This window comes from Labrus bergylta, chromosome 7, assembly GCF_963930695.1.
Source record: "Labrus bergylta chromosome 7, fLabBer1.1, whole genome shotgun sequence".
Lineage (NCBI taxonomy): Eukaryota > Metazoa > Chordata > Actinopteri > Labriformes > Labridae > Labrus > Labrus bergylta.
The window spans coordinates 18187550-18212072 of record NC_089201.1 but is presented as its reverse complement, the minus strand read 5'-3'; the positions used below and the strand labels follow the sequence as shown (position 1 = coordinate 18212072).

General features: G+C 40.5%; 2 protein-coding genes across 2 annotated transcripts; both read right to left on the bottom strand.

Moving 5' to 3' along the window:
* Nucleotides 1–2936: 2936 nt before the first annotated feature.
* On the bottom strand, nucleotides 2937–13945 carry cav1 (caveolin 1). The gene is made up of 3 exons (XM_020637237.3): nucleotides 13585–13945; nucleotides 12500–12667; nucleotides 2937–5056 (listed from the first exon to the last, which is right to left on the bottom strand). The coding sequence occupies exons 1-3, from the start codon at nucleotides 13618–13620 to the stop codon at nucleotides 4715–4717; spliced, it is 546 nt and encodes a 181-aa protein (XP_020492893.2). The 5' UTR covers nucleotides 13621–13945; the 3' UTR covers nucleotides 2937–4714.
* A 4951-nt stretch (nucleotides 13946–18896) lies between these two features.
* cav2 (caveolin 2) lies at nucleotides 18897–24199 on the bottom strand. The gene is made up of 3 exons (XM_020637197.3): nucleotides 23787–24199; nucleotides 23354–23541; nucleotides 18897–21202 (listed from the first exon to the last, which is right to left on the bottom strand). Exons 1-3 carry the CDS (start codon nucleotides 23934–23936, stop codon nucleotides 21052–21054), a joined length of 489 nt encoding a protein of 162 aa, XP_020492853.1. The 5' UTR covers nucleotides 23937–24199; the 3' UTR covers nucleotides 18897–21051.
* Nucleotides 24200–24523: the final 324 nt, after the last annotated feature.

The window sequence follows — 24523 nt, the reverse complement described above, 5'->3', positions numbered from 1 at the left end:
AGGACGTTCCTGCAGCCAGGATTCCTAATCTGTTGTAAACATTCCCAAGAGAGAAGAGACCGAACTAACCTCAACAACCACTTCTAAGTGTAATATTTTGCTGTCCAATTATTTTCGTTGTTTAGTTTATGTAGCACCTCTGAAAACAGCCCACTAGAGGGAGCTGTTGCATTGTGAAATGTCAAACAGCGTTTGAAACTGGTTTTCTATTTCACGTGAAATATTTACTTTAATCCACAGAGACAGTTCATATTCCGTTAAAGCTGCTGCCTTCTTGCCAACATGTTCTTATGTCAAACATTTGCTTCAATGTCAGGATTTTAATGAACCATTCCCCTACCCTCCACAGATTTCCAGACACTTATATCCTTATTTATTGTTAGTTTGGAGTCTATAATCCACCTGAACTGTGGAAGGCTGCGGGGGCTGGCATGACATCCAGCCAACATGGAGAGAAAATGCAAACATAGTAGAGGACAGGATCAAACCAAGAAATTTCTCCATAGGAGGGAGGAACCTGTTTAAAGAGCTAAACCAGCAACAAGCAAACAAAAAAAAAGATTTGCATCAATTCTGTAGAATGTTGAATGCAAGTAGAAAACTCTTGTTTGACTTGTAAAATGCGTCAATGAAAATGAGAGGGAAGATGAGAACATCAATGAATGGAAGCTGCAGGAAGCTGCATTAATGGGGCAACAATATAAAAGATTGAAAACATTCAAACTGGAAATATGAAACTACAGGTTCTGATCCAAAAATAGTAGAACCAGCAGTTAGGCAGGTTTGTTGTAAAGATGAGGACCCTGAAGAGATATCTGCAATCGACTGCCTCTCCACCAGAACACAGATGAGCATTGAGCAGCAGCTGGTGGTGTTACCTTCTCACCCTGGTTGTATCAGGTCACTGCCATTAGCTCACACTTACTACTGTCCAATCCTGTCGTCTGCTCGGAGGTAACAGAGCCGTCTCTGTGTTCTCTCATCCTCCTGTTAAGTCTGCTTTGGTCCTGTACAGAGACTAACTGGAACTTTCCCCCCGTGGAGTTGGGAGGTTTTACTCTGTGCCGTGACCTTTTTCACATCCTGCTCAGGAGTTCTCTGTTGTGGTTTCAGCTTGCATGTGTGGCTGTAATGATGCCTGCGTGTCTGAGTGCAGAAGCTCATTTGTGTTGTTTTTATGAAGTATTTTTTAACCAAAGCTTCATATTGCATGCTTTCGTTCCTGTCTATGAGGGTCTTTTTAGAACGCCAGCAGTGACTCTGACTTCTGGAGGTTTTTGTTTGGCCATCTTCTTCTTCCTTATTTTCTCCTCTTGTAAGTGTTTGTGCTGCAAGACCTAAACTTACCGAAATTAGTGGTAGGTAACAAAATTCATGCAATACTCAGGAACTTACAATGACACCCCAGTTCACATTTTAATTCTCAAATCTCAGAATGTCTCAAGTAATCTGCCTAAACACCTTTTCCTGCTATTGTCGTCTCTTCTTGAACTATTGGGCTAACTCTGCTCATCTCTTGTAGTCTGATTCTAATATACAAGCATTTAAACTTTGATCAAAATGGCCTCAAATGTAGTCATGTGAAACAGATGAAGGTCAACAAAGGTCATGAGCTACATCAACAGTTTCTGAAAAGATTTATAAACCTCAACAGAGCACCAGCAGTCTATCAGATTCTATACTTCATGATAAATGAATCAGAAACAAGCATGATTATTGTCCACCTTTGTTGTGCATCATCAGTTATTGTTCACTCTGAGCTTTCTTATTCATGACATCTCTGTGGAGTAAAACAAATCTAATCAGTGATCTGCACGGGGTAAAACAAGTTTTCTTAATTATTCTTAAGTTCTATCAGGATTGATCAAAATTCTTACAGATTCATACATTATGGAATTATGTTTTGGACACAGTTTCCTGAGGAAGAAGTTCACTGGCCATGACCTCAAGCCAATCTGACACTTTTGGGATGAACTGGAATGCTAACTGGGAGCCAGGCCTTATCTACAAACACTGGTACCTGACCTGACTGCCATCTGGCAGCAGATCTGTTCATAAAATATTGTGAAAAGACTTCCCAGAAGAGCGAGGGCAGCTGTAACAGCAGATTAATAGATCAGAAAATATTCAAACCATTGCACATTGTTTAAATGCTTCTGAATGCACACTTTAATTTTGTCTTTGTTTATTCCAGCACTAACATGCACGACTTGGGGGTTATCTACGACCAGTTACTGCTCCGTACACTAAAACGTGAACCTGGAGGCAGCCGTCTATTGTATAAATTGTATCCTTGAAAATCAGCCCTGCATGTAAGATTCAAACAATGAGCCATTGTTAGATCAACTCGACTTCATTCTCAACATGTTACTGCTGTATAATTTAATTTAGAGTCCAGGCTTGCCATGGGCAGCATCATTAACAGCCTGCTTTTGCTGTAAATTAACTTGAATACAGTCAAGAGACTAGACTCCAGTCTCATGAGTGTTGCCCAACATTTTTATTTGTTTTCCCAGTAACCATGGCAATGTTGTGCCAGGCTTTGGGGAGGGAAAGAAAAAACCTCGTCTGTGAGCAGGACTACAGGCATTCAGCCTTTCTGACACTGACTCAGACAGAAGTATAGCAGAGGGGTTGGAGGGCGATGCTGCTGGAAAATATTTTTCAGCCGCTCCAGCTTCATTTTTATGCTTTTTTTTTATTTCCACAAGTGGCTTCAGCTCGGCTGGTTTCTGCAGTGCAGATGAATGAAATCAGGTTCCATGTATCTTCAGTGAATCACTACATTATTAGATTTGCTATGAGTCAGAATCACAAGATATTAAAAAGAAAAGGAATAAAAAAATCTACTGTTAACATTTGACCATAAGGAGAGACACATGCCAGTGATCACTTTTAGAAACTCGGGATAAAAATAAAAAGAAGGAACACATGCACACTGGATTATATTAAATTTTAATGTGCACAGCGTGATATTGAACAGTAAAAGCAAGGAAGGAAAATCAGTACTTATAAAAAAATATCACCTTTTGAGCTTAAAAACACTCACTTCAAAGAACAGGTGCTATAACATTACCATCCGTGTCAGGAGACAGTAGACTGAATGTGACGGAGTCGAAGCAAGCTTAGTGTCTCGATGAAACGTTACCCCTCCCAAATATCGCCACCCTCTAAAAATTATACACTCAGCTGTCCCCTCACCAATCTCTGGTGTAGGAGGCAACAGGTTGATGCTGTTTAGCACCGTGTCCACAGTCACAAAGTAGGGCAGCAAAAGGGAAAAAGTAAGGGGGAGTTAAAAAACAAAACAAACACAAGTTGACAAAAGTGGGGAGGGTGCAAAATGATGACCAGATAACAACATTAAAATGCATCTAAAATCAAGCATTCAACCTCACATTGTGTTTATTCCAATGCATTAACCTGCGTAAGTACCACAGCTCGAAGAAAAATCTCCACACAAGCTTTTAGAACGTGCAACAGTTAGCTTAAACTCTAACAGGAGATCTTTATTAGTGCTTTTCACTTAAAATACTTTCTGATAGATTAGTGCACTGGAATGCAACCATAGCTTTTTTTTAAATCTCAGCACAAACACCCATACAGTACATATAGGATATTAAAACAACAGTTTTGAAGTGAAGTTCTTCATATTCATAGTGTAGAAAATAAAAAAGCATTCACTATGCCACTACGGTGATGAGCATTTAAAAGCAGTGAATTATTAAATGTTCTGAAAATCAATGTTTGAGCAAAAAAAAAAAAAAAAAAAAGGGATGCTAAATTGAAATGCTAACATTCTCTGTCTCACGCTTTCATAAAAATGAGGATAATGGTGAACAAAAAAAAAAGCTGATGTACAGAGCAAGTGAGCTGAGACGCAGACGGTTTCTGCATCGTGAGGCTGTGTGGCGGGCGTGGTGGTGGCGGACGGTGAGTTGCTGGCGAGGCGACGCAGGTGCATGCAGGAATGAGGGCAGGTTCAGTGTGTCAGACTGCTGGAAAAGCCGGGTAAAGAGGAGGGGTTGGTTTTTGTGGGATTGAGGTCACAGGGGGCAAAAGGAGGGCGTGCTGCGGCTGCTGCTGGGCTTTCTGGGTTGTTTTGTTTGTGCTGAGTCAGATAGAATTCGGCAGCGCTCGCTCATTCTCTCTGCTTTGACCTTCCCAACCCCGACATCCCACAATCCTGCCCCACCCAGCGGCTCAACCCCCCCCCCCACAAATAAGCGCAAGGGATGACAGTGATACAGCCCGACATCCCCTCTTCACATAAAACAATAAAAGGGAGAAGCGCTCCACGAACATAGTGAAGAATGGAGGGAATTTACGTCATGTTGCAAAAATAACAGAAAACAGAAATGGAGCTTGGTTTCTTGGACAAAGATGGCAAAAAAAAAAAAAGGAACACAAACAAAATAACAACAAAACCCCCAGAGATCGACCCTATGATTTTCCTGTGCCCACCCATTTGGTTACACCAACACTGGAGAGAAAAACAGCTGCAGAAAATAAAAGACGGGATCAGGTGCCAAGTGACCACGCCCATTCACTTCCAAACAAGCCCCGCCCAGCTCTGGAAAAGTCTCACCTCTCGTTTTCTCAGAGTTTATTTATTTTCTTTTCTGTTTTGACTTTTCCCTCCGTCTGTGTGGCTCTAGCCCTCCCATCCTCCCTCCCCTCTTTCTGTGAATCCTCCTCCTTCTCGTTGTGGATGCTACACCTCCTTGGTGGTGCGGATTCTGATGCTGCTGAAGCACTTGCCCATAGCCTCGAACAGCGGGTCGCAGAAGGTGTGCACGGCGATAGAGTAGACACGGCTGATGCAGTGGATCTCAATCAGGTAGCTCTTGATGCACGGCACCACGGCCCAGATGTGGATGAAGGACAGGATGGCGAAGAAGATTCCCCAGATGAGCGCCAGGGGGATGCCGACCAGCGCCGTCAGCAGCCGGTAGCACCAGTACTTGGTGACAGTAAAGGTGGTGAAGCTGGCTTTCCACACGCCGTCGAAGCTGTATGTCCCAGCAGGCTCAGCTATCACATCCTCAAAGTCCACCTTGAGAGGGAGGAAGGGGAGAAGTTAGATTAATGTTTCAAAATACTTCTGGAGGACTTATAAGTCTGCCTGTATAATTAGTTGGACCCATATCCTTTGGGCTTCAATCACATATGAATAAATATAAACAACATAAACCGTAAAATGTAGAGGCTAACTTGTTGCAGGACTTGACCAACAAAGTAACATCAAACCAACAGCATTCAAACTCATTTTTTGATCACATGTTGGATTTTCTTCCATACTTCCATCATCTAATATCCCAATCAGCCATAAATAAAATGTACAAACAAATAACCTGGGATTTTTTAGAGCAAAATGCATAAAACACATCTTTATTCTTTAGCATGTGAAAATGTGAATTTGAAAATGTCTTATGGTGTCCATAACCAGTCATTCTTGAAAAGGAAATGTCTGAAATGCAGGTTATTCATTATTTCTTATTAATGAGACGCCTCATCAGACAGTATCCCTTATTTAACACCCTGCAGCCAAGCATAATTTGGTAGTTTAGTGAAAATAGAATACTGGATGCCGACACACTCCAAGAACCTGTACTTCTGAGTCTTAGGAGACAGTCAGCAGCACCAAATTCACAATGTACTAATCATAATGACTCAAACACATTCATCCACCACCAGCAGTATTTCACAAGAGTCCAGATGTGGTGCTAATGAATACACCACATGAACTTTATATCCAATCTGAACGTATTATTTCCTCATAAATCAGCTGTTTCACTCCCTGATAATGTTAGTGTGTCAGTTTGCAGAGATGGGAAAAATTACTGATTTATACCTCCCTTTGCACTGACTGGTACACGGTCTAACCACCAACCACCGGCCCCGCCCAAAACACTGATTGCTATACTCAATAATTCTGACAACTTTGCTTTCTGCAAATCTTCTCAAGAATTTGTTTTTATCCAGATGGATTTATAGATAGCGACACAGAGGGTAGACACAAATATCTTTCAGTCTCAGGAATGACGTTTAATTATATAAAATATGTCCAAAGTTAAAAGAATGAACAGATGGCTTCCTCAATTTTGACCCAAATGGACAAACTAAGTCCAAAGTTTCATCTCATCTTTAAACTATGACACCAGATGGACCAGATGTAGCACATAAAACTTTGTGAGGGCTCTATGTGCTTGGTGGTTAACGATTCCGTGTCACTGTTTGATATCTAAATAATTATCAGGCTAAGTCTACTTCCTCGAAGCTCTTACATCCGCTGTTATAAACACTCCCTGTGTGGTTATACATCTTCTTTTCTGATGTGCTCAGGAAGAGATGTGTTTCACTTTTCAGGTTTTCGTGGAATAAATAGAAGGAAGACTGTACAATTAGTGTGACCAATGATGGCCACCATGACTGGACTGGACAAAAGAAACCCAAAGTTCTACAAGTGAAAATCAAAAGAAGAAGACATCCATGTGCCACCCAAAGTGTTCGATTGACATGTGATCTGCTTCTCTGTTTCCCTACCTTCTACAGTATTTAAACCAGGAAGAACATTGTGCCTATTTCACTGTAAACACATCCAACAGGTTTTTTTTTACATGAGGCAATCCCTAGAAATGTCTGAGACCTGACCAGTGCCGTTTAAGGAACTGAGAGAAAAGTGACATCTCACACTCTGTAAATACAATGCAGACTCTACTATACTCTCTCTCTCATCCTCTGCACAGGCTTCTGAGCGCAGAGTCAATATTTATCTTACAGTTACTTGGAAACCGTGTCCTGCTAACAGAGAGGTCGGACTACTGAGGGCTAATGGGTGCAATACCCATAAGTCATGCAGATATTATCCAGGGTGACACTGTGGCATTAAAATGGAAAAGTCAAGTGTTTCGTTCTTCAGCGAGATAATAGCCACTGTTTGGAAGACGTGATGCCCCTTTACACAAACTGTCTGATGGGGCAAAAAAAAAAAAAACATTATGATTTACTCTTTCCATTTTAGAACTCTTAAAATGAAGATGGTTTTAAATGGTAATCTTAGTTTAAAGACTTCCGAAATTACATAAAAATAAACATTTAATCAAATCTATTTATAAAGCCTTAAAAGTAGAAAAGAGATATCAGACAATGGCCAATAAGCAACCTTAACTTGTATTTTTAATAAGTATATATTGTATAGTTTCTTTTCTAAAGTTAGATGTGGAGAATGAATGGTCTCATAATCCTCTGTTAGCTATCTAGCTTTGCTACATTAGCTTGCTAGCTAGCTAGCTTGGCTTTGTCAAAGGGTAACAAGAGCCTCTGAGTGGTGGCCATTAGCAAGCTTTAGCTAATTGGACTTTCCCATATGGAAACCCCCTTGGGGGTTGTGAGTAAGGTCAACATAACAGAAATCACTGAACAAACCATTCCTGAACATCATCCTGTATAGGTTACTAATAATAAAACATAATTTCCTTCAAGTCACAATCAAATCATTCATCATTGAAATACTACAAGGCTGGATTATAAAATCCATCTATAAGTAGAATATCGTTGAGTTAAATATAAATAAAGACAGGATATCAAGCGTTCCCTTCCTGGATACCTTATCTTGGACCAAAACTGTCAAACAAGGCTACTTTTCCCGTTCAAACAGCTTGTATGAGCAATTCTTTTAGCCTTAGCAGGAGCATAAAGCCTTTCACACGGCACAAACTGGCAGAGCTCACTACAACCTTATGAAACAAATCTGACTGAAGCCACAAAACCAGCATGCCGTCCATTTAACTTTTCCACAGCTACAAATTTGAAAGCCCACTCTGCTCCAGTTTCCAGAACTTTGAATGAGACTAAGTGAGAGCCTTCTGCAGTGACGCGCAAACACAACCATAGAGCTTGTGAAGAATTTCGACTGCACTTTGGTTCTTTTTCTATAAATCTACTAAAAAATGGTGCTTATGCAATACTCTAATTGAATTGTTAATATTTGGGTATTGGTTTTGATTCTTTATGGATGTGATGGATACCACAAAGAAACTTTAATTTACATCGATGGTACTTGAAGGCTTTGTCACGAGAGAACAAGTAGATCAAACGGCAGGAATAGCAGGAAGTTTTGATTAAAGTAAGTATACTTCTGAAGAAATATTCACATTCACAACCTCATGGTTTGATGCTGAGTGAATAATGATGCCTAATGTATAACATTAACATTAAAAGTATTCAAACATCAAAAGTATGTGAACTTGTACTACTGCGGCCCAGTTCTGATGGGTCAAAGCGTGGGTGGACCTCTGTGGTCCAACCAGGCATTTTTTTACATGAAACAAAGTCTTAGGGTCATCTTGTGACCAGTCGCCGTGGCAACTGTATTATTGAGTAAATATGGGGATGTGCTATTTTCAGAGCTCTGACTTCAGGCTGTCAACCATGCCTAAACAGACAAAGTGTGTCTCTGGAGGAGAAGATTAGAGTAAAGAGCATGTTAATGGGCTCCTTTGCTGGTTTGAGGGTTTTGGTGGGCGGTCACAGGGGAAATGTTTGGTTTGATTCAAGAGACAGATTAGGGTGACTGGCAGCAGGGACAGCTTTGGCTTTTTTCACTTGTTTTAACAAGACTTTTTTACAGCAAAATTTTTTTAATTAAAGTGAATTCTTGATTCAGAAGTCAATCTACACCAATGTGTTCAGCAAGTTAGCCTGTTAGCTTAGCTTTATTAAAAAACAATGCTTTAGCAAATTCTCATACATAATAACACAAACCCCTAGTTCGATGTGTATCTAAGTATCATCATTTAAGTTTGACTGAGTTGTAAAAGAATTAATGAAAAAAACTAGCTTGGTTTCTTTTCTGTGGGATACAAATCCCTGATGTGTAAAATTTACATGACATGTGGTTGGAAACAAATCCCACTGCTGTGAGTCTCAGAGTTTTATGAGCATGAAATGCCTCAAACATAAGGGGGAGTTTTTAGCATTCAGATGTGACTGAAATTGTGTGATGTGAGAGATGACTAGATAACAGTTATGATTAATCTATGTTCAAACTATCAACTCATATCAAGGTGTTCAAGTTAAATAATAAATCAGGACTCAACCAATCACAGGTGTAACATACATGAGGAAGTTTTCCATATATAGGACTCTAAATGAGCTGTCTGAGAAGTTCAAACTCGCAACTCCCTCTTAGAAATTGTCTGCAGCGGGGGCATTTCCAATCCACTGGCCCCTCCCCTCTGCTATATAAAGACCCACAGAGTCTCTAGAGGAAAAATCTCTCTTCACAGAACAAACTCCACATGCATGTCAGTAATGGAACTTGTTTGATGTGGCCCGGTGATTGAGGCCAGCTGCAGCAGGAGAACAGTGTGTGTTCCTCAGATTTGAAGAATGCACTGTGTGTGTCTTTGTGCTGAAGTTCACTACATACAGTACCTTCTGCACGCACAAAAGCATTTATGTGTGAGTGCTGTATGTGGGGGTGTGTTTGGTCATGGTGGAGGATTGCAGGATGGGGATTGCTGGAAGGGATTCCCTGCTTGGGCTTTTTCATTGGGGCACACCGAACACACGCTTCCACTTGGCAGAGCTGTTTCAATGACCTCAAAACACCTCAGAGCCGCTGTACACAGCACACTGTAAAAACTACAGGCTCATCATGGTTTACTCTCACATCCAGAGGGGGACAGTGAGCACATCTGGGTTCCAAGCAAAAGAAAATCAACCAAGAGGGTTTCTCTACATGTGTCAGACAGCCTAGTCTTGCATCAATTAGTGAGTTTATAAAAAAACCTTGTACTTGAAAATGTTTATTGTGTTTGAATTAATAAATTTCAAACTAATGCATTTCCTTGGAAAGTTTATTTTGTGCCTGCAATACGAAAGATTTTTCATATCAGACAGCACTTCCCCATAAAGTGGTGGCAGCACAAATGCCTGGCAGCCTTCAGAGCTTCTGTCGTCACACTGTTTCTCCTACACAAGTCAACATTGATGTTTTATGTTAGCCCAAACTACATGTTTAGTTATCTAAACTTGTAAAACAAAAACTGTTGCTGTTTGGTCAGGAATGCCGGTCAAGGTATCCAAACTATTTGATTGTGAAAGATGGTGCATGAGGGAAACTAAAAAGGAAGGAAGTTGATTCATGTTAAGATGACGTGACATCAGACCTCTGACTGCTGGGAAGCAGTCTTGGGTTTGTTGGAGCCATCCAAACCAGGCGACCTTAAGGCAGCACACCTCATACATGCTTTCATGTTAGAGGTTCGACATAAAGTACACCCCAAACTGAAATACATTAGGTGTGCAAGTCTTACATCTGACAGAAATAAATGAACGGTAACACGATTCTTCTTATCATAATTTTGTGACTATAACACAAACTTTCACAAGACTGAGTTTTGTAAGCATCTGCATAAAAATACTGTCAGAGATGGCCAGTCATCATCAATACTAATATTTTCTTATTATTCTAGAAGCATGATTGTGTTTGTGCCATTTTAACCTCAAAACTATTTAACGTCCTTTCAGCTAGCTTAATATTGAGTGCAAAATGTAACTTAATCTGAGACCAATAATCGCAGCTGTCATCAAATTCCTTGTATCTGAGCAGATGTACTTCCATATTTCAGTATTATACCCAAGTACTCGAGTAGATGTGTGTATTGACTTTTAGGCACTAGTCACAGGTTTTAAGTCTCTGAACAGTCCCTTTCTGCAGTTTTTTTTTTTTTTAGATTATACTTTTTTTTTTACAGTGTACCCTCATGTGATTTCGGATAATTTCACCAGCAGTCTGTTGAGTTGATTAGAGAGAGGCAGGACAATCCTAAAGCTGTATTCTATTCTGAGACTCAGACTGGAAGGAGACTCTGACTCATGCTCACAATGGAGGAGAGAGAGAGCGAGAGTGCAGAGGGAGCTAAAGAAGTGGAGACGCAGAAGCAGAAAAAATGGAAAGGCAATGACTGAAGTTCACTTTTGAGCAGTCATCATTCTAAATCGCTGAACTGAAACTACTTGATGGCTGTATTGGAAGAAGGACCTGCTGCCTATAGACATGACTTGGATTTGAGAAAATATATTCTCTCCCTGACATAAAAAGGAATTCATCAAATGTGAAACACATCCTCATATCATATGAATCAGCATGTCACATGGGAACAATTTACTGGCACATGATGCTGTTCTTAAACATTTATTGCTTGATTAATTCTCATGTCATATATTTTTAGATATTCTTGTGATAAAGCCACATTTAGGTCTATGAGCTTCTTTGCACAGTCCTCATGTGATTAAAAGTCACTTTTCAAAGATAAGAATATTAATCGCAGATGTGCTTTTCCAATCAGTCTGAAGATATCTCTTTTGAAGTGTCATCAGTGTCACCACCATGCCACTAAAGCTGCTCTAAATTGAACTGAATGTTTTACACAAACAGACAGCACAGTTGGAATCACACAACAATAAGAAGCTTCCTTCTAAAGATCATCAACCCAATCAACTTAGTCCACAATGTCAGACAGCCAGTTATCATTTGGAACCTGACAGCTGCCATTAAAAAGTAACACATGGATATCTGCTCCACTGACGCAACTACAGGCATGCAGGGAGAGGGAGTGGGAGGGGGGTTAGAATGGGAGGAAAAGAAGGGAGGAGAGATGGGGAGTGGTGAGGGATATCCCCTCATACTAACCAACTACTTGGGTGTTTCCCTGTTTTAACAAGGCAGAGTTCAGGCATTTCAAAGAGCCGACCCCTCCTGTCCCATGCAGCGAGCCGTTTGACCCCCACTTATGACAAAAAACGTCTCCCAACTCCCAGCTGCTGCTCCCCACTACAATCCAGCCGCGTCAGGTGGCTCCCTGCGCGCCTCTCCTCTGCTGTTACAACCTCTCTCCTTCTGCTAACTCCTTTAAACAAAATAAACACTCGTATTTATGCGGTCAGACTGCACTCTTATGGAAAGAATTCTACTTTCCTAACGGCAAGGCGTGTGCAAAAAAGGACTGTGGGAAATGTGTGTTCCAACAACAGGAAATTCGTAATGTTTCCTTTGTTGGAGCAGGGATGTTCAAGGTTTGAAGTGCACTGCTTGTGCAAACGCGTAGATAATTACGCGAATGAAATGCTTCACAATGAGCTTTATATCTCAGCATTTGTTTCCCTAATAGGGGAAAGTTATTGAGGGGGAACGCTTCTGGAACAACTGTGCGCAAAAGACCTGCCTTGCGCATTTTACGCGCACATCTACACAACACCACTTTGACAGATCTGACTTATACGCGCACAGTTTCACACATTATTTCAGTCTTCTTGAGTGAATACCAGGTGGCTCCACTGAGTAAAGGGAAAGGTCAAACTGAGCAACAGGTATCCTGGTAAATGTATAGTTTCAACTGCCATAAAAATAAAGGAAAAGGATAGACAAATGCTGCATGCTTGATCTCAAATACAAAGCTGAAGAGTGGTCAGCCCTCCAGGTTTGACTCACCTTGACAACGTCGTCGTTTATGTGCTTTGGGTCCCGGTTGACCAGGTCAATCTCTTTGGTGTGGACATCCTCCATCGTCTTCTCGTTAAGACTTTCGTTGTCCATGTCTTTGTTGTTAGGTTTGTATATGTTTCCTTGTTTTCGGATGAACGGCGAATGCAGAAACTCCTGTCCGGAGGAGGCAGAAAGAGAAGAGAGTGAAGAGGAGGAGGGATAGTGTGCAGCGCGCTGAGAGGGAGAGAGACTGGAGCTGCGAGTTACCAGCCTGCCCCACAAACAGGGATGGGTTTAAATGAATTGAAAGTGAAGCACCACACCCCTCGATCCAGCCGCAAGGGGTCCTCACCACCCGGAGTAGAACTCTAACACCCATAACCTGACATGGAGTTGATTCAACATGTGTCTGAAAGCAACATTTTTTAGAGGTGTGTAATAGCACATATTCAAATTTGTACATGTATTTTACTCTGAAATAGGGTTATTCTATATTTTTTTAGAAAAAACGTTGGTAATCATCTATGAATTTAATCTAAATTGTGAAAATAAGGACACAAATAGGTCCAATTTGAAAACATTGGAGGTTTTTCCGTGTCCATCGTTTTGAAAACTTTGTGCGTAATGACACCTGAAGCGCCTAAAATGCTATTCGGACCCTTTCAACCACATCCTTATTTACTCTCACGATATTGTAGCTTTATAATTGGTATTAAAATGTATATACGGAATACCTTTAATAATTGACGCTAAAAACTGTTTGCTTCCATTTGCACTTTTACGCACGAACACTTTAAATGCGTAAAAAACAAAACGTTTTCCTGTTTTAGCAGGTTCAATCTCACACCCACATGCTAATGTATACTCAATGGTCCTTCACATTCCCTCAGCGTGTGTGGGAGAAGCTTTCATGACTATGTGCCAGAAATAAAGATAACGACTGAGACATTGCGCTTTGGGAATGAAGAAAACATCCAGATTTCCTTGATGAGCTCAAATTGTTAACAGCACTGCAGTTAAGAAAGCTCCGTGCCGTGTCGGCAAAAACCTGCATGCCAAAAACGAGCCAGTACGCGAGAGTTATACTGTACCTCCTCTGTGTCTCCGTCCTTCAATCCTCCTGTCATGCTGTCCTCAAGTTTGAACAGATAACAGCGGCGAAACAGTCAAGAACACAATATAGGAAGCAAAGTGGGAGGCGAACTGAGCGGACCGGGGCTCTTCTCAGGGACCTGTAGGATGAACTAATTCCTGCCCTTCTTTCTGGACGTGACTTGAATTTTATGCCAGAGCTGCGAGGGAAACCTCCGGGGTTTCCTCGGATCCCGCAGAGCACGTAGCCGCAGTTTGGGAGTCACCTGTGAGCAAGGACGGTAGAGCCACAGACCAACCTGCACGTCTGGAGGAGAGACTGACGCGATCTTACACTAAAGGGGGGGTTTAACCCGCGTGGAATAACTTTTTTCAGGGATCAAGACGGAGTATAAAAAGCTTTTTGTTCAGAGAAATGTGGGCGTTAATTGGAGATGACAAGGTGTGGATACTTGCCATACCTTAGCCTAAGGGAGACCAACTCAAACTTCTGTAAAAGAGAGCGAGACACATCAATAAAAGATACATAAATAAATATGAAAATCAGATTTTTTTTTTTTTAGGCCTAATGCAGTCCTTTCCTCAAACATATATAATATTGTCAGTCATCAATTTATGTCCCCTTATAAAAACAAAGTTTATACCAGTATTGGTAAGCTTTGATAAGCCAACATATGGCAAACTGACACTCCAGCTGTTGTTCAGCTTTTCAAGGTTAGGCAACTAATGCTGGGGACTCTGGTTTGTTTACATTCTTGTATCACCTCAACTTGGAGTGACACCAGCTGACACACAGAGGTTTGCAGACAGTGTTGGTTGAAGCTGCACAGAAATAAACTAGCTGGCACAAAGTAATAATAAACTGTTTTACCATAAAAGTTACATTTTTTTGTAGATTTGATAAATATAACAACATATTAGATTGTATTAAATGCTACATGGATAGGCTAAGCTTGTTGAGCATTTGATTTTGATTAACACAAGTTCTTTTATAGCTGACAGCTTGTATCTCCTTCTTGATAACAGGTACATGAGTTACTACTAATTGTTTCATTAATTAGAAACACATGCTTTACACATCCTCTATAAAGTTATTACAATAAGTTAAGATAAGATTAAGTAGTCCTTTATTGATCCCCAGTGTGGAATTCAAGTATTGCAGCAGTAACTCCTGCATAACCAAAGGATCTGTTAATGTAATGCACAAGCTTACTTGGGTAATAACGAGTGAAGGATGGATCTGAATTTTCCTTTTTTTTTCCATCAGCAGAGACGTTCAAAGACATCTCTGGATTCAGAGAATGAAAATGTAGGAGTAAGCTAACTCGCTAACGTAACCAACGATTGAGCACTGAGGCTGACGAGCCAACACTGTTCTTGAACTAATGTTAGCGTTATCTGAAACAGTGACACTCATTTTATAGTCCTAGTCTTTGGTTTAAATGTTATTCTAAAGATGGTCAGCGAGTTAGCTTGCTGTTTCTCAATGCTAAGTAGCTAAAGATTGCCAACTTGCAGCAATGTGTTGCTGTTGCATTTAGTCTATTGAAGATGCTCGTAAAGCAACAGAGAACACACAATAATCAGAGCAGAAACATCAGCACTGCAGTGGGACCACAGTGTTTGATAAAATAAAAGGTTGGGACTTCTTGCCTGCACAAACCGGCAATGTCCTAAATCACCATGGCAACAGCAGGCCCGCCTGTTTGATCTGCCTTAACCCTCCAATCATGAAAGAGACTTTGGCAGGAAATATCTGCGGCCCTCAAGCTGACAGGGTACATTTGTTGTGATTTAGCTGATAGTGAGCTTGTGATTATTGGTGATGCCGAGTGTGCGTGAGAGAGAGTGAAAACAAGTTTGCTGGTGTGTATTTGAGTCGTGCATACGAAAAAGAAACTATATTAAAACACATGAATCTGACTACAACCTCCGTCTGTTGTAGTTTTCTATTGATAACTGTAAATGTTCCAACAATCAGGTCGTACAGTGTGAGCACATAAAAAGTGAGCTCTGCATCGAAAACGATTCAGTCGTAAAGAATGTTACATTTGTTAAAGAATGACATATCTGTACTATTATTTTAAAGCAAATTTTGGATTGGTGGTTTGTATTATAAGTGTTGTTTTCTGTGATCGGTTAACAGTCAAACAAGCTAGTAGCCATTAGCTATCTCTGGCTAGTGCTGCTAATGAAACAACCTAAGTTTTTTGACACCATGTTTATGTGTATTAGATCAATCATTGTGTCATACTTGTGAAGGGGATGTTGGTGTTTCACTCATGATGTTTCTTTTCCACCTAGAATGAGGAACAAGTTTGTTTTTTTTCTCATTGGCAGAACAGTAACTGCTCGTGGGTCTGTTTGTTTCTATTACTGTAAGCCATCAAGTCAGCAGTTAAAAGAATGGTATTTATGAGTCATCAAGAAAAAACCCAACGAGAACCTGTTTCATAGGAGATGTAATTTCAGACTAAACAAACTCTCGCAGTTTCTCGCCTGAGGGCAAGCATTAGCATATTCTAAAACGTTCACTAAGACAAATATTGTTCTACATAAATGGATTCCTGAATTCAAATCTGAATTCACTTGAGGACTGTCACCATTTGAAGGTGAAAGTTTACTCTTGTTAAATGTGGGATGTAAGCAGCCAAGGCTTTGTTGTCAGATATTAAGATACAAGAACACCCTAATGGTAGAAAAAGGATCTGTAAGAATTGATGTTGAGGCAGTTTATGGGGTTTACGATGTGATGTGATAAACATGGATTTGTCAGTAAGAGCAGGGACTGAACAGGTTTGTAAACAGCTGATTACAGGGCTCATTCAGACTGGGGGATAGTGCGGGTAGAGGTAAGTGATCAAAGTGAGTGGGAAGCAAAATGAAAATGACCTTTTTGACCATTAATAACAACTTATTTCTGTAAGAATGAACAGTGGTGAAATTTAATCAGGGGCTCCTCCAACCAGTGTTCTTCACCATTATGTCTGCTAGTGTCCCAACGCTTCCTCTTCTTCCTCTTTCGTTCCTCTTTCTTTGTTCACTCCCACACAGATAATTCCTTTAGATTTTTCCGTGCCAACTTTGACAAACTTTGTTTTTCACAGCCATATGCATGTGATGCTTAGCAGAGCATGGGGAGGGAGTGCTGTAAGGAAGGTTTCCTACTGTTGTTACAAAATGTGCACATTTTGAGCCACTGCTGTGTATTAAGTTTGTCAGACCTTAGGGGCCCCCTACTGTCCTGGGGCTCCAAGCAGTTACCTGCCTTGCCTACTGACAGCCAGCGCCTCTGAGAATGAAACAAATCTCCTTTAAGATGCTGGTCAACCTTAAGTAGATTAAGATAGTTAACTTACTGAAAAAACAAACATACAGAAACAAAGCACGGCTGCTATCACTCATTAGCACACAACAGAAGGCTTCTTCAATGTGATGTCTTCTTGGATGTCTATTTACCAACAGGATGTGAAGTAACTATCACAAGGTTTCTGTGCACCGTGGACAACGGACTGATGGGAATCCCTGGCTGTGACAAAGGGAAGAGTACATTTCATTTATTTTATTTTACATACTTTATTAATCCTGAGGGGAAATTCTGGTTTACACTCTGTTATTAAGAGACATCCTCCACATAGGCCTGAATCACACTCATGCACTATGCTTATAAGCCAGTGTCTTGTAATCAGAAATGTGACAAAACCGACAGTTATAAAAAAGCAGATAAAAAATAAAAGTTAAAGCTACAGCGTAGGCTCACTATTTTGCAAGCAACAGGTCGCCGTTGCCTTTTTTATCTATCATCCCCAAACAGCATAATGAAAAAAATAGAAAGCTTTAACAACCTTGTTAATAAGGTCATTCCACTCCCGCAACCTGCAAACTAAGACAATAACATTATAAACAGTATAACAAAATACTTCCAATAGCAGCAGCAATAGTATAAGAAGCCTTAACGGTACATTTCACAGCAGTTGTATTCCCAGCTGCCGTAGTGTTTGCACAGCAGTGACAGTGTTACTATATACAGCAGCAGCAGTGTTGATAGTTCTATCAGTGGTACAGAAACAGTCGCAGTGTCATTATTACTGTAAGCCCTTGTAAAGTACTGTTTGCTCAACGGTCTGGAGGAAGGCCAGAGTTCAAAGGTTTAGCTGCAGGACATCAAGTGTCTGTGGTCTGTGTTTCTAGCATCAGGAGGGCGCAGAGTTGCTCTATATCATTAATTAATCAAATTATCATTAAATTGGGCTAAGGTTTAGAGTTTTCTTATAAAATAATTTAAAGGCTGACATTTGTAGCTAAAACATGACACATAGCAATCGTCAAATAAAAGCAAAATGTGACAAAGTTGATAATCCAAAAATGTCACACATTTGTTTTAGGGTTGTTGTGATTGGCTTGTTTTATTGCTGAAACTTAATGTCAGGAAGCATCGCAAGTCAAGGTGCTGAGACCTACAGAGCACAGCGGCATACCGAAAATTGTTTGAACAAATATTTTTTTTATTCTAAAACAAGAGTCGATGACAGTTTACAGTTGATGTTTGGGTTTTGACATAGGTTTGAAAATATGAAGCCATAAGTTGACCATTCAGGCAGTGCGTTCTGCTAGTTGTGTGCTGTTTACGGCTGTGCAAAGATTAAAACAGAAGGAAAGAAAAATAAATTGTATTACAGATTTCCTGTCGTGATGCTTTTGAGTTCTTGTGTGATGCACTTTGAATTGCCTTGTTGCTGAAATGTGCTATATGAATTAACTTGCCATACTCTTGCAAGATGCTCAATTAAGAGAACAAGATACATCCTTGCATTTAGATCTTACCAACCCTGAGGTTACTAGCTGATATTTAGTGGGAAGGGAAATGCATCAAGGATCCCCATTAGTTGCTACGACAGCAGCAATCAGTCTTCCTAGATACCACCCATATGACAAGAATATATAGGATTTTACAATCAAGAGACAACAATAAGGGTAACAGTCGTGGTGAATAGTAGTTTCAAAGGTGTTGTGTAGCACTTTTCAAAAAAAGAGAAAAGATTCTAGCTAACTTTAAAAAAAAGATGCAAAACCCTGGTGTTGAATAAATGTTCTTTGAGGAGAGATGCAGGTGTAACGGCTAGAAATGCTGCTCAGGCCTGCAGGTCTCAGAGCGCAGCCTCAGGTCATGTTCCATCAGCCCACAGCTGGGCTGTGTATAGGAAAGATCCTCATGCAATCTCAGCAAAGTGATTTACGATACCTCTCTGACATTCAGTTATCCCAACCACATTCATCTTCTTGTGGAAAGAAGAAACCACACACAGAAAAATAACTTTGCGGAAAACATCTCTTTATTTGGTCATGAAGGGCATATTTGGCTTATTAATGCAAAGATTAAAATATGATAATATGAAAAAACAGAGTGAAAATCTACTAACAGATGCATCTCACATTATGATTTATTTGTTTGAAGTGGGTTTATAACTTTTGAACTAATATCTGGGTGGAGCTGGGGTTGATTATTGCAACATGTCAATGCTAAGGGGGGTGAAAAAGTTACCCATGCACCTGTGTCCTCCACTACTGCACAACCCTAACTTTGAATTTCCCCTGACAATTAAAACACAAGCATGTTGGCTGTCAGTTTGTCAGAGATCAGCCCAAAATCAGACCCTTTCCTAATCAAAGTGGTGCCTGAATCTAACAAAAATGGTTGCACTTTGGGGGCGCAGAAGGCCTAGCATTTAGGTTGCGGCCTAGGTTCCACCTTGGCTCCTTTCCTGCATGTCATTCCCCTATGTCCCTCCCTGGTTTTATACGTTTCCTCTAAAATAAATATTTTAAAAGGAAAAAATGGTTGCACTTTGTTCATATTTTGGCACCAAAACAACTTTCTTAGGCTTGGAAATAAATACAGAACACAGCAGTTCTAAGAAAGAGTAAAGTCAAGGTCTGTTTTTAACATAACTTAAATGGGTTTTGACGTTTGGTCTTTAATCAGCCTCTTGTCTCCTAGTCACAAGGGACGTGTTTGTTTGACCTATCCATAACTCTAACCTCCATCCTAATGGACTTGGCTTGAACGACACATAACTCCAAATGAAAACACATTTGATTTAAATTTTTGCCGCTCATCAGCCAAAGCTGCAACTCAACTGGTTTCAGTTCACTGCACTTTTGGTATATGGTTGACTAACATCATCAACCCTGTTCAAAGAGCCAGCAGGCTGCTGTTCTCAGAGGTTGACAGCTACCTGCTAATTAAGGTGGCACATGTGGTAGCTAAGCATCGAAAGGTTTTTCTAAGAAGTGAAAGAATGGCGGTAATGACAGCTAATGTTATGAGTGTCTGCTGGATGTTATGATAAGCAACCGCTTGTGAACATTTTTTATGTTTATTTAGTTTGGTTTTCACTTCTTAAAACTTGACTGAACAGAAGAAAAGCTGAAATGTCTGCAAGGGTTGTACCTTATGCTCGACTTTGTAAAATCCACCGCAATAAAAGGTTCAAGCTTATGTTTTTGTCTGATTCTTTCTGGCTGTAGAAGTCGTCAAAGCCCAATCAACTGACTAGCAGTGCTGTAGCAAACACAAGCACCTTTAACTTAAATATGCATGTACTGGAGTCTCAGCTCTACCAAAGCTTTAACCAATACAGTACAAAGTGTGGTACGCTCAACCTACTACTGTCAGAGAAAGTCAAATATCCATGTCTTCCAATGAAGAATCAGATGCTACAAAAATAATTAATTAGGAAGCCCAACCTCCTGATAAAATGGAATACACTTTTAGTTCAATAACATTTCAAACAACTCATATTTCAGGTCTATATAAAAAGCAAATGCTCAATAGTCTTGCCATAGCACTGTGAAATCTGCACAGCGGTTACAGTAAATAAGCTTGAAAATGTGCAACAAGCTGCATCTTAGCATTTAGAAGTCATACTGCATCACTATCTACTCATTACATTCATCTTGTAGCTGAAGGTTTAGCAATATATACAATATATATATAAAAAAAGCAGAAATTTTACATCTTTCAGCAAGTCAGCAGTACGTTTGCCTTATTAACGACTGAGTCTACATCTCTCAGCCACAAAATATTGGAATGACAAGTTTTCATTATGTTCATAGTAATCAGTCCTAAATAGTATCAAACCATTCACTGCTAATAACGATGTCAGTAACAAAAGGATGCATTAACGGATGGCATGGATGTGTTGATTTGCAAGTGAAAAGAAATTTAGTCACCCGAGTTGAAATGGGGGTAAATTTGATTAAAGGATCCAATGTAATGGCTGTGTTTCTTTCACTAAAGCATTGAAATATAGATTATGCACATATTTATAGGTCCTTCACTTTTCCCCTACTGTAGCTCTGCTTTCAAGATGTCTTTTCCCTGCAAATGATCATATCCATGCCTCTTGTTGCATTTTCTTCCGTCCTACATTTCTTCCTCCAAGGGGACAGAAAAGCGGTCTGTATCAGTTCTCGATGGTCTTCACTTGAACAGAGGACAGGATTTTCCCCATACTGTGGAATAGTGGCGTTATGAACATGTCTGTCAGACTCCTCCACACCACCTGAATTGAGGGTAAGAGCATCAAGAAGCACTGGATCACTGGCATCACCAACCTGGAAGGGCAAAGGGAAATGGTTAGCTTAGCACAGCAGCTCAGAGAGGATATGTCTTTTAAGTGAGATTATAGAAACATACAGGCCATTGTTTGATAAGTTAGATTCTGCTGGCAGATGATAAGTGCTGAAAATGTATTTATTTGGATTCTGAACTATTAGAGCAAATTATGTTGTAAGGTTTTTTCATATTTACAAGTTCAGTCTTATTAACTTGACACCAATTGCTAATGCTAATTCATCATTAGCAACTGCTGGCTGTCAGACATAGAACTGTCCTTGCGCCTGAAGAAGGAAAAAACTACATTCTCATCTCATCCCTAATATCAATGTTCAAAGGGTTTTGTTATCACCGACTGTAACAGATTGAGCTAATCAGCAGGGAGAAATAATGCTCAGAGCCGGCCCTTTAACTCCAAACTCCAGCGAGCTGACATGAAACAGCCGTTCCACATATGAGTAACCGATCCAATAAGCATCACTGCAGTGACGTAAATTTGTTAATTATTTGTTTTAAATGGGGATTGAATCTTTCCGCCTGGATGAAACACTTTTTTATCCCCAAGTGCCACTCTGTTTCAACTGTTTGGCACCTGTGCTGTCTTTAATCCTTTTCTCTTTAAAATAATTTACGCAAAAGAAAATACAACCTAATTCAAACCATAGTAAGGATTGCATAACACAGACATTTTAGATTTTTTGCTCATTTTCTGTAACTGTATTTTAATTTGATGTCAAATATACATACATATTAATAGATACATCTAGTTTTAAAATGATACCATCATCCTTGTTTAAGGATTGCAATTGTGAGCAAAGAGAGAGAGAGAGAGAGAGAGAGAGAGAGAGAGAGAGAGCACAGTCTGAATAGCACATATAACTGTATGTTAGCAGTCCGCAGGACTTGAATATTTGTTGCTGTGGTATGGAAACAGGTATCAATATATTTTGATCTTTACAAATGTGGTATTGTGACAACCCTATTTAGATATTTCAGTTATTTCTATCAATGATTGCTATTGTCTCATCTGTTATGTGGTTTTGTTCCTCTGTTGTAAAAAAAAAGTATTGTTACTTTTATGCAGCCTGTGACCTCCACTCTAATGTATTCTACCCCAAATAAAACAGTGAGTTGTACACTCTGTGCTCTCCTTTGAAGCAGCATCCCTCTGTGATCTACCTTCCTGACATTCCTCATGTATTGAGCAGCTCAGCGTCACCACTGAGTACCTCTATTGATGAATACCTGCGCTGACTTCCTCCTTCAAATGCTTCTGTTGAGGGAATCATCCGGACCTTGTGACCTTACCTAAGGTCAAAGATCACTTGGAAGTAACTCTACAGCTCTCAGTCTGCTTATGAAAAATGTCACACTCTGGTCTGCAAACAGGCCTGAGAAGCTGTTAGAATGCAGCTAACTTTGCAAAGGGCATGGGGCGTTTTTTTTATTTTCCACCACCAGTGGAACAAAATATTCCTCCTAACTTTCCATACAGCACTTTCTTCATCGCATCAAAATGTCGTTCCATCAAGTGTTAATAAACGGACTCTTTGGGTTGTGGAACATGTGCATTCATTGAATGATCAGCTCCCCCCCAAAAAATGGAGGCACCTGGTTAAGCTTGCTGCAGGCGCATATAGCTGACATAAGTATGACATAATTATCCAAATATAAGTTAAAAAAAACAAAACGCTGACAAAATGTTTTAAACTCATATGACGCTAACTGTAAAAATAACTTGAGTCAATGTTTGCCTTAAGGGCCAGAAAAAGTATGCTGGCAATTAGCTGTGGACCCTGAGGGAAAGTCCCACACTGTAGTGTTCCTGAAATGTTCCCACAGGGACATGACTTGGGATTTTGGTACCTAAAACAAAAAAGTTTAAAGTGCTATTATTAGACTTTAACAGGATTTAAAGGGGTTTGTATCCTTATCATAGTTATTTAATCTGATATGCTGAATACATACTGAAAGTTTAAACGTGTTTGCAACACTGACTTGCCTTCATCTATATCTGAGGCTCATTGCATCACTTTAATATTAAGATGAAATATTATTATTATTTAGTTTTGGAGGTATTTGGTACTGTTCCAGGCTCAAATAACACCACCAAACCGAAACCTGCAGGTTGAAAGGAATATTCTCCCTACCAGATGTGAATGCAGCTGAGCACCCCGAACACCACGCCGAGGACGAAAGCCATGGGCACGGCCAGCAGCGTGCTCAGCAGCCGGTAGAAGATGAATTTGACCAGCTCGAAGACAGCGTGGCTTCCTATCCACACTCTGTCGAAGCTGTGTGCGGAGATGGGCTCCGCGATGACATCTTCAAAGCCGAGCTGTCAGATCAAACACACGGGGACACGCAATGAGCTGCAATAATAACAACGATGGAGTAAAGCGCAGACAGGCAGCCAGGCAGCGACTTCCAGGTATTCATGCTGCCGAGTGCCAATCTCACCCTTTTAGGTCACAAAAACAATACGAAAAAGTTACTCTGTCACTTAACAAAACACAACCTGGCAACCGCTGGTGTGTGTGGTTTCACTTTTAAACAGTAATTCCGCTCTATGTTCAGACCTACCTTCAAGTGCGCGTTGATGTCGTTTGGATCTCGGTCCGGCTCCGCTGTGTAAACTTTCCCCTTCTTCGACAGGATCGGTTCTATCGATCTGTTGAACTCATCTTCGTCCATAATTATGCTGGTGTCCAGTTTCTCCTTTTCCAGACCCATGTTGTTCAGTCAGTCGGTGCAGGGAGAGCGGCTGGTGACGGTGCGCTCTGCTCTGTGCGCCGGACCGCGCGTCACCCCGCCCCGTATGGAAAACAGCGCAGCGTGGGGCCGAGGAGACACAACAAGCTCAAAGTCACTTCCCCAGACCAGTGCACGAGCTCAGTGATGACTGATACTACTGTGCAGCATAAAGGCCTCCAGTCAGGAGCCATGGAGACCCAAGAGTCTTCAGCTGAACACACCAGTCCTCTTCAGCCGTGTGATTGAGCATGATCCCTTCATCCTGCAGGCGGTCTTGACTTTAAGTGTTTTAGAAAACGTATCCACTTATACTTCCCCCTAAGGTTGTGTTTGGGAGAAAATCAGCCAAATTTGTATTTTCTCAACACGTTTAAACAACAGCTGACTGTAATTATTGTGGCAGAATATAAACACATCACTTATTCATTTGACCTGTTGAGTTGATTAACCGCACATATTCTTTTTCCTCTGTGAGGATTTGTTACTTTCTGGCTGTGTCATGCTCTGAACACAGCAGCCAACATAGTTAGAATAACTGCAGCGCCTCAGATGTCTAAACAGGAACA

Bases quoted from the DNA above. Each gene is read 5' to 3' on its own strand.
- cav1 (XM_020637237.3), bottom strand. From the start codon at position 13,620: ATGACAGGAGGATTGAAGGACGGAGACACAGAGGAG. The intron at 12,668-13,584 runs GTACAGTATAAC...TCCTCCGGACAG, and splicing joins AGGACGGAGACACAGAGGAG to GAGTTTCTGCATTCGCCGTT. The intron at 5,057-12,499 runs GTGAGTCAAACC...CTCCCTCTCAAG, and splicing joins TAAACGACGACGTTGTCAAG to GTGGACTTTGAGGATGTGAT.
- cav2 (XM_020637197.3), bottom strand. From the start codon at position 23,936: ATGGGTCTGGAAAAGGAGAAACTGGACACCAGCATAATTATGGACGAA. The intron at 23,542-23,786 runs GTAGGTCTGAAC...TTGATCTGACAG, and splicing joins ACATCAACGCGCACTTGAAG to CTCGGCTTTGAAGATGTCAT. The intron at 21,203-23,353 runs GTAGGGAGAATA...TTGCCCTTCCAG, and splicing joins CTCAGCTGCATTCACATCTG to GTTGGTGATGCCAGTGATCC.